This window comes from Stegastes partitus, unplaced genomic scaffold, assembly GCF_000690725.1.
Source record: "Stegastes partitus isolate 25-593 unplaced genomic scaffold, Stegastes_partitus-1.0.2 Scaffold2364, whole genome shotgun sequence".
NCBI classification, from domain to species: Eukaryota; Metazoa; Chordata; class Actinopteri; family Pomacentridae; genus Stegastes; species Stegastes partitus.
Genome location: NW_007580095.1, coordinates 47,310 through 57,509, shown reverse-complemented (window position 1 = coordinate 57,509; position 10,200 = coordinate 47,310). Strand labels below are relative to the sequence as shown.

At 42.4% G+C, this 10,200-nt stretch overlaps 1 protein-coding gene across 1 annotated transcript in view; it reads left to right on the top strand.

The window, feature by feature from the left end:
• Positions 1–4,887: 4,887 nt before the first annotated feature.
• Positions 4,888–10,200, top strand: part of LOC103374808 (fibrillin-2-like) — a gene marked incomplete at its 5' end in the record, with an annotated part of 52,038 nt that continues 46,725 nt past the window's right edge. Inside the window, one exon of the mRNA XM_008304958.1 lies at positions 4,888–5,085. Coding sequence (XP_008303180.1) covers positions 4,888–5,085 — 198 coding nt within the window. The remainder of the gene's footprint in view (positions 5,086–10,200) is intronic.

Here is a 10,200-nt window from a genome sequence, read left to right as displayed (position 1 = left end):
AGACAGACAGAGATACATATATCTTCCCCTTTATTCATTTAACTTTGTTGAACTCTTGTCAAAGCAAAGTAAATGATAACAGCCTCATTTCCATGTAATAAACTCATATTTCAGCTTTCTTATCTTCCCACACTTCCCCTCCTGGGACTTTTATAAATACTTCAGCAGTTATTAATGAGTCTGAAATGAGATTTTTTTTTTCCTATCCTCTTCTGCCATTTTTCTTTCCCCCTCCTCCTCGTTCCCTCCCGTCGCTCAGGTCAGCGCTCGTCTCTGCGATCCCATCGCTGGACGGAGCTGATGGGAAAAAAAAAGTTTTCCTAGAAGGCTTTGAGTTCCAGACGGGATTAAGTGTTTTCTCACTTCAACCTTTACACTGTGTTATCTCTCCTTTAATCCGGCTTTCATCAGAGCAGAGAGTAATAACTTTGAATGAGTGATTTTTTTTTGTCTGCAGTATCAGATTTTTATTAGCTGGACTGACGTGGAAGGTCAGATCCCATTAAAACTGTCCCGATGTGAATCTACGTGGAGCGATGTGGGTGAAAGTGCACCGGTGGCTTCGAGCGCACTGGGCTGAGCTACAGCTGGCTGCTTGTGTTGGACGTGCCGGTGTTTGTGAAATAAAAGCTTGTAAGAATGAGAGGAGTCCATTAAGTCTAACACACGAGCTGTCATTATTGGAGGAACAGGGCCTGACGTACGTCCAGAGTCCGCAGATTACAGAGCGCGGATGAAACTGGAGATGTCGGGATGAGAGACAGAAGTCGCTGGATTTAGGAAGTAAGGAGAGGAGAGGGGGGATCGTCGGATGTTTCAGATCTTTCTAATTAGACCAAATTGCTTCCGAATGTTGTCAGGATGTTGGATGGCTCTCTAGTCCGAACCTGCTGCCTCTTGCTCTCACACATGTACGACATACAGATGTTCATGCTCTGACACACATGCTAACCTCTGGACAGATGCTGTTCAAACTTATGCAAACAAAACCCAGAGCACACGCTAAGGCGGTGGAGCAGGTACGTTTTTTTTTTTAGTCACTGTTGTTCTTTAGCTGTGATTCTTGTTCCAACCTTTTGTTTGGCTGCAGCTCGGACAGATGCTGCCTTTTCCTTCAGGCTCGTGTGTGTGTGTGTGTGTGTGTGTGTGTGTGTGTTCACAGACAAGTATGTGCATTCTTGTGTGTCAGAGACAGACAAGAGTGGGCCAGTGTTTGAGAAAGAATGTGTACGCATGTATATTTAATTTAGCACACATGCACACGCTGCTGAACTTGGCTGCCCAGAGTGATGCTGGACGATCCGAGCGTGGGAGAGTCCATTCACTCTCCTCGATGGGACGAAATCAAAGACGGGAGGCTGGAAGAGCGATGATAGCTTTTATTTATTTATTTTGGTCACATTTTTTTTCTCCCTTTTTAATGTTTTCCTCTCTTCTGCTTCTTTGTCCTTTTTAAACACTTTGATTTTAAAGGATTAGCCCATAAACTTTTTGTGTTGTTGCTGTTTCTCACGAATCCCATTTTTCCTTCATTAACCCACAGAGGGGTTTTAGAGGCATCCTATATTTTAAAAATCAACAAAATTACACCATTTGCTAGATCCAGAAACTGTAAAAACAGAAAAATTCAGTGGATTGTTTACTATCCCACAGTCCTTGAATGAATCATATGTGACATGTGGTGCCTTCAGGAAAATTAACCAAATCTAAGCTTAAAATCACAATATTTCGTCAACTTTATTCTACATGTCTCATTTGAAAATGTGCCAATTATTAACCATTTCCATTAACCGGATTTAGTGAAAAACAAAAAATTTTGTGCTTCTCCTTGAAACCATGACGCCTTTAATGACTCCACTGCAACCAACAATCATGTGACTAAAATTCTGAGACTTTTCGGTTGAACTGCAGCCAGTGTTTACATAGAAAGGAGAAGAGACAAACCAATTAGAAATCTATTCTGGCATTATAATTTAGTCAAAATGCACAAACAATATTTCTTTCCTTCTATCATGGTTGTGCTGTTTCCATAGAGGTGCAGGATTTTGTATTGTAGTGAAAGATGAGCCCACAGTGAGTAAAAATGGAGCAGGACAGGAGCAAAAAAGAAAGGTTTTAAAGATAGAAACCTACAATAAATGAGCCAACATGCGCTAACTGTGCATGTGACTTATTCCTCCACATTACTGTGATCCAAAAACCATTAAAAGCACATAATTAAGCCTCTCTGCTGCGCTGAGTGACATATTCCTGCATTACAAACACCGAGACCACTGGTCAGTTCCACCAACACGGCGCATGTTTTAACTGGCAATCCCCAGAAATGGCACCATTTACTTCTGCTTCAGCAACTTTAACTTAAAATAACAGTTATAGTTAGTGTTTGAACTATACATATGTGTTTTAAATTGGGACTTCACTCGTAACAAATGCACTTAAATGGATTTCAGATTAGATTTGTTGCCGCCTCATGCTTTCACTCAGTCTAGTGTGAAATGTGAGTTTGTTGCAGAGTAAACAGGGTTCTTGTGTACAAGTGTGTTGTTTTAGAGAACATGAATAACTGCATGTGGTGTCTAGAAGAAGCGAAGACGGAGGATCAAAGAGCAGCTGACAGACAGACAGACAGACAGAGAGTTAAAGTCGGACAGACAGCGAGACCTAAAGTGGGCAAAGACAAATGAAGACAGATGGATGTGAAGACGAGCTGGCTTCAGCCCCAACCTGCACTCTGCATGCTCAGTTTGACCTACTTTCTTCTCTGCTTCTCTTTTTTTTTTTCCTCCCTCTTTCTCTCACTCTTTGCCCCTTCCTCTGTGATCCCCTTTCATATTGCACGAGGAACTAATAAGGACAATAAGTCTGGAGAACGACTCCCAACAGACTCCAGCGCTGGCTCCTATCTTTCCATCTCACTCCGTCCTTCAGCGTTTCTTTCTCTCTCCACATCTCACCGGCGCAGCCTTGGCCAGCCAACCATGCAGCTCTCCTTTCATCTGCACTGTGACAATCTAACAATCTCCTCTTTTTTTTTTCCTTTTTTTCTGTTTAATGAAGGCTATATTAAGTTTGGCGCCACTGCAGAGAACTTAATAAGGGTTTGTCCCTCAAGGGAAGCCATCATTAGGCTGTTTGTGATTGAAAGGACGAACATCGTATTGCTGAAATGGTTTCAGCATGAGGTCATTGTGTCTGATTTGTGAAGTGCATTTAACAAGATTATGCCAGTTTCTCTGGCAGGCAGCAGAGCAGCAGAGGAGGCTCCCGCCGCACGTTTGCATGCGATATCCGAACGAGCGTTTGTGTTTCACCGCCGTTACAATCCTGTCTCCGAAGAGAGAGTTTCACACATCTGTCTTACTTTTGTGAGCTGTTTGTGTCACAAGATGTGATCAGGAATGCGTCTTGTGTGAAGAAGTTTGGTTCTTGTAAAGCCACATAAAAATGCATTGTCTCAACAACGACACACAGACGCATTAACCCTTTGAACCCTGGACAGGTTCTGGGTGTTTTCTTTGCTATTATCACACTTTTTTCTGACTCTGGGCTCTTTTTTCACGACAATATAAAGCCCTCGAAAGAGAGAGAACTCAGAAATGTCTTTTTTTGCAATTACGCTGCCATGAATCATACAAAAACATAAAAGAAAGCTGAATTTATTGGATCATTTATGTTACAAAATTTGTAAAAAAACTGGAGCGTACAGCCTTTTTATGAGTCTAGATGTTACCAACCCTGGAAGAAGTGGTGACTCCACATATTGTAGATATATTTTAGATTTTTTAATTTGTTTGCATCCTCTCTGCTCCGTGTAAACACAGCCTGCAGTTCAGTTGAAACATCCCTAAATGTTTGTCACGTGAACCTAGAGCACAACTAAATGGCTCAGTTGCACCGAGGAGGACAGAATTTTTTGCTTCTTACAGAATTTGGATCATAAATATGATTTTTTTAAAGTGATTTTTGAAATGGGAATGTAAAACAAATTCATCTTAATATTGTTTTGGTGTGTAACAGGTATACAAAGCATTTTATTGCACATTACACCATGTATAACTGTGTTTGTGACCAACAAAGGCCTTGAATCCTTGAATAAAAAGGCCTTGAATCCTTGAATCCTTGAATCCTAAAGTGATTTTGATGAAATATGATGATTTATAGTTTGGCTTTGGTTAAGTTTTCCAACAAAATGACACATTGGTAGAAAGTTAACATACTTTTAAAACCTGCAGGCTGGTTTTGGGCTTCAGAGGGTTAAAACGTTCTGTGAGTGTTTTTGCAGCGTTGGTAGGTGATTGTTATTAATGCAACAGAAGCCTCCAGTGTTAAGGCCACCGTCACCTCCTGGTTAGACCCCTGGAATGTGCGTCAGTATGTCAGTGCGACGGGTTAACACATCACCACATGCATAGCGTTCATTCCAATCCGATTGCTGAGTTCCTGCTGTTGTGCTGTTTAACCTGAGCAGGTTTAATAGGATGACGTCTGAAATCACATGCCTGATCTGTTCCGCTGCTACCAGCTCTCACATTGTTCTTCTTAAGTTCCCGGTAAACTCGGCTACTTGTAAGCGCTCTTCTTCGTAAGTTGGCTTTTGATCCAGAGACTAAACACTTGAGGATGTGTTTAAATGTCCAATGAGTCATCTCTCTGACATCGTCTTCTAATGTGGTGCCAGTTGTTCCCCACATCCAGTCCTGCTTTTGTTGTTAAAAAAAAAAAAACGAGTGAGTGAAATTAGGAATGAAAGAACTGACTCAGAAATTTCTCATTTATGTACTTAATCTGGTTTCGTTTAATGCGGCACCAGATGTTGCTCGAGGAAGTGAATCAGCACTCCGTCATTTAGTCAATCGAACGCTAACGAACTTCTCCCTCCGTCCGCAGACTACAGGACGGGGCCGTGCTTCACCCAGGTGAACAACCAGATGTGCCAGGGCCAGCTCAGCGGCATCGTCTGCACCAAAACCCTCTGCTGCGCCACCATTGGCCGAGCCTGGGGCCACCCCTGCGAGCAGTGTCCCGCCCAGCCGCACCCCTGCAGACGAGGCTTCATCCCCAACATTCGCACCGGAGCCTGCCAAGGTCTGACCTGCTGTACACACACCTGGTGGAGCTTTAGCCGTGATGCAGGAGGACACACACACACATTTATATACTGACATGCGCCACAATAAACACCCCAAACCATCACTTTATCCATCATCATCACAGCTGCAACTCCTGCCCCACAACATCCTCGAACTAGTGTTAACAACTCCGAGGGTGTTTACATGTACACAGTGGGCCGGATACAAGCTTGTGTTTTCCTGTTAAGGTCTTATCCAACGTGCACCGGAGCAGGTTTAGGCGCTGCTGCTGCTGCTGCACAGTCGAGATATGAGTTCATTCCCAGCAAACACAGATTCGGTGCACGTAATGACTGAATGTGAGGGTTTATTGAAACAGAAACCTTTTCCCTGCTGCTTAAAGGCCACTCCAGCACCTTTGCATCTCAATTTCTCTTTGCAGGACGACTGGGAGTCATATTTAGCTTGTAAAAACAGTTGTGTAATGCAAGAGTGACATCATTTGATTTTAGTAATTCTTGTTTTGGCTCATAGACCTCAGATTTTCAACAGAAAGGCAGCGACTACAGACGGAGGATGGATGTGGTTTTTGGAGTTTCGTCCAATTAGAGGCATTTCTCTCAGTGTCTCATTTTTATATCGTTTAAGTACTTTGACCACAAAGCAACTCCAAGGAAACCAGAAAGTGCCGTTAATCCCAGTTGTTTGCAGACAGTTCAAATCAAAACGGTTCCCTTTGTGCCATCGAAAGCAGAAAAATCCCCCCTGATTTGCATAAAGTAGTTTAGACCTCAAATTAATGCAAATTAGGAGCAGGCAACACGACACCCAGTCTGTTTAAATGCACCATGACGCTCCAAAAATGTAACTTACTCTATGGAAAAACGCTGTAAAACCTGGTGCAACTAACTGGTTTTCAACAGCATTTTAGTAGAATTCACCAGAGCACCATGAAAGCAGCGTTACGGAGCTTTTAAGGTTGTAAAAACCAGCGCTCCTTTGTTTTTGACAACATAAACGGCAGCATTATTGTAACTTTTAACGGCGCAAAAAGTGCCGTCGTAATACATCTCATACGAGTGGCATAAAGCGCCTGTTATACCAGCTTTAGACGGTGTAAAAAGTGACATTATGGCAGCTTTAAATGCCCTAAAAAGCAGTGTTTTGGTGGCTTATAAAGCACCATAAAAAGCAGCGTTATGCCAGCTTTAGCCGGCGTACAAAGCGATGCAATGCCAGCTTCTAGTTGTATAAAATGCTGCGCTGGTTTAGGTTTTCTTGATTTAAAAAGTGCTGTTATTATTGCTTTTGACAGTGTAAAAACCTGTGGTCTTTTGGTTTTTGACAACATAAACAGCAGCATTACTCCAGCTTTTGACGGCGTAAAAAGTACCGTCGTAATGCATCTCACACGAGTGGCATAAAGCGCCGTCATACCAGCTTTAGATGGTATAAAAAGTGACATTATGGCAGCTTTAAATGCCCTAAAAAGCAGTGTTTTGGTGGCTTATAAAGCACCATAAAAAGCAGCGTTATGCCAGCTTTAGTCAGCGTAAAAAGCGATGCAATGCCAGCTTTTTGTTGTGTAAAATGCTGCGCTGGTTTAGGTTTTCTTGATACAAAAAGTGCTTATTCCAGCTTTTGAAAAAGCTGTGGTCTTTTGGTTTTGAGTGTAAAAAGCGGCGTCTTTATAAATCTCACCAGAGCACAGTGAAAAGTGGCACTATGTGAGCTTTAGACAGCATAAAAAATGGTGTTACGCCAGCTTTTAGTCGCATAAAACGTATCGCTCCATCAGCTTTTAACAGTGTTAAAAGTGCCGTTATGCCAACTTTTGACAATATAAAAAAAGATTTAGAATTAGAATAAAACTTTATTGATCCCCTCGGTACAAAACCTCAGGGAAATTGCTAAAAAAATAATGATGGTGCTCTTTTGGTTTTTGTAGCGTAAAAAAGCCAAAGTTTACTACATCTTACTAGAGCACCATAAAAGCAGCTTTTGATGCTAAAGAAGCAGCGTGCTTTTGGCTTTTTTTGGTATCACAAGCTTTGTCTTAATACATTTTCTAGAGCGATGTTCTACCATCTATTTACGGCCTTCTGATTTGTTTGCATGCAGACATATTGGAGGTGGGTTTCCTATACGTCTGTAAACACACTATTCATCCTACTTCACTGCTCCTAAACATAGACAGCGCACATATAACAGAATCTAGAGACTAAGAGGTAAATATTAGCGGAGATTCTGCCTCTTTGATCAACATTCCTGCTGCTGGTGTCCCAGAACCCCCTCGGACCGGACCAGACTCTCCGCATGCTTCTCCAATAACCTGCAGCCGTGACCAGACCAGGCAATAAGCTCGCATCAATACGTGACACATGTGGAGGTCGTGTCCCTTGTTAAATGAGTCCAGCCAGGTCCTTTCCTGCCTCCGTCCAGCTCCTCTCTCCCCGATACTCCCAGTGTCACCCTGGGCAGATTGGGAAAGCTGATGTCTCCATGTCGTCATGTTTTCTTTTTTGTCTGAAGTATTTCTGTGCTGATCTCCACACGACCTGGCAACACTTCAACAGTATCGGCGCCGCAGACACCAGGGTCAGGGGTTTGGCTTTTGAGGATTATAGGAGGCAGGTGTTAGATTCTTATGCAATGTGAAGCTACGTTCAGTGGATTCAGGGTGCTAGAACTTTCAAGCAACATCTCAGAGAAAGGAAGAGTTTTAGTTTTTTAATTATTACACTGACAGGATGCATCTGGAGGCTCTATTTTTGTGCTAGCTGTGATGCAGCTAGGCTCAAGCACAAAGCTATTTCTTTTAGTTATTTTCAAGTCTGTGTGCATCAACTTGTTTAATAGTTTTGTTGCACCAAACTAGTTGTGGTTATCAAGTGACAGAGTGCATCAATGGCACTCATTTTAACATGGAATGGTGTCAGGTACAGTGGTAAAGGTGCAGGTACAGTCCTGTCTGAATCAGCTGCTACTGCTACAACATTAAAACCATCTGCCTGTAGGTCAATTTTTTGTGCTGCCAAAGCAACACTGAACCAGGACATTGGACCTCTGGGAGTTTCCTGTAATGTCTGACACCGGGACATTGGCAACGAAGCCTTTAGGTTCTGCTGGTGATCAACAGATCCCACGGATCACTGCTCAGATTGGAACCCTCTGGCGCACTTTGGACCAATCCTGAGCGGTTAACGTGGTGAGGGCTTGGTCTGCAGCGACGTTTACGTGGGTGTTAGTGACATCCACATGAATGCCATAGACTTTACAAACCATGTGAATGTAGCGACCAACTCTGACAGCCAATGCAGAGGTGTCTTGAAGCGCAATACCACTGAGCGCCACTAGGGGAGTGCTCCAAAAAGCTCTGGCACCCATAGACTCCCATTCAAAAGCCACCTTGAAAATCTAAGACAACACATTTTTTTTCAAAAGTCAATATGATTTTTTATGTTAAAGTTCATCCTTCTGATCAGTGCTCTAGCGACACATCTGCAAATAATTCTATAATTAGATCGAAATGAGGCCTCAAAATGTGTTTAGGGTTCAACTGACACGTGTGGTCAGGAGAAATCTCTAATTCTTTAGAACATAACGGACCTCAAAATCATCCTGCCATTGCTCTGACTTGTTTGTGTTTCGTTAAACCGATCGCAGGCGGAGCTAGACGAAGGATGCAGCTTCGATGTTCCTTCAAAATAGCGACAAGTGGAGTTGTTTTGGTGGAACATTTGCTCATATTGAGACCAGAGCTGTGATTAAAATGGATCTAAATTGTTTGCAAAACTTGTGTGGTAGTTTGCTGCGTGTAGAGAAGAAAACGGTAACACACAGGTAGCGCACATGGAGGACAAAACCACCTGAAATTAGCAGCCAGTGGCAGGATTATACCTGCATTAGACATCTGGTGGGCTCGATTAGAGCCCTGTCTCCTAAATATAGTCACAAAAAAATCCAAGATGGCGACTAGAAACTTTCACATACAGTCCATGCAGAACATTGTAATCAGATGATCAATGTTGCACACTTAGCCTGTTAGTCGTCTTAATGTTGCAGCTCATTCGGTGCATATTTAATAGTCTTTTCATAAAAATTCTGTTTTTTCCAACCCCAGGGGATAGTTTTTAACGAAGTGAACCGGTATTTATTACAATATCGACTATAAATGAATCCGTCCATGAACGAAGACGATTAGGCTCCATAATTAAGGGCTGGAGAACATAGTGCGCGCTGCAATAATTATTTATGTACGGACACCTGGCAAAGACAGACGTGCGTTCTGAGAAAATATTGCTTCCATATGATATAGTAAATCTACAACGCACCCAGCTGTATGTATGAGTCTGTATGTGTTATTTATGAGGGTAACTGAAAAAGGTAATGCATCTGGGATCAGTAACTGATTTGTATTTAGCTTCGCCACTTCCTTTCTGTGTGCTCGAGCTGCTCATATGTTACAGGTATGCCAGCGTGAGGCCGTCGCTCGTGAATCACATCGCTCTTTTCTCGCTTCGCTGTCCGTCTGTTCTCTCTCTGAATAACTGTTTCTGTCTTTTTTCTTCTTCTTCTTCTTCTTCTTCTCTCAAACTCTCATTTTTACTCTCACACACACTAAAGACACCTAATCGCCCGAAGAGCCCCGAGCGACGTCTTGCTGGCAGCAGTACAAAGCACACATGACCATGAATCCAAATTTAAGGATTGCACTCCAAGACTGCACATCAGGATGTTGGCTGGTTCCTGCTTTCTTTCTCTCTTTCAGTCTTTCTCGCCACAGAGAGTTCCTCAAGCACCAGACAGAGCTTTAAGCGGAGCAGTGATTGAATGTTTTCAGATGATTAGAAACAGGCTGTTTATATATATTAATGTGCTGTGATTATGTGGTGTGTGTGCACGCAGCTGTGCAGGTGTTTCTGAGGGCATAGCTGCATATTCACATTGCACTGTAAAAGATGAACTGTATTTAGCAGTATTTTTAAAAAACAATTTACTCTCAATTTTACCCAATTAGTTAAATTACAGACAATATTTACATGTTTACTGTAGTCAAACAGGCTGAAACCGTGAACAGTCATTAAGAATTTGCATTTTTACAAATAATAATTTGTGTAATTTAGTGTTG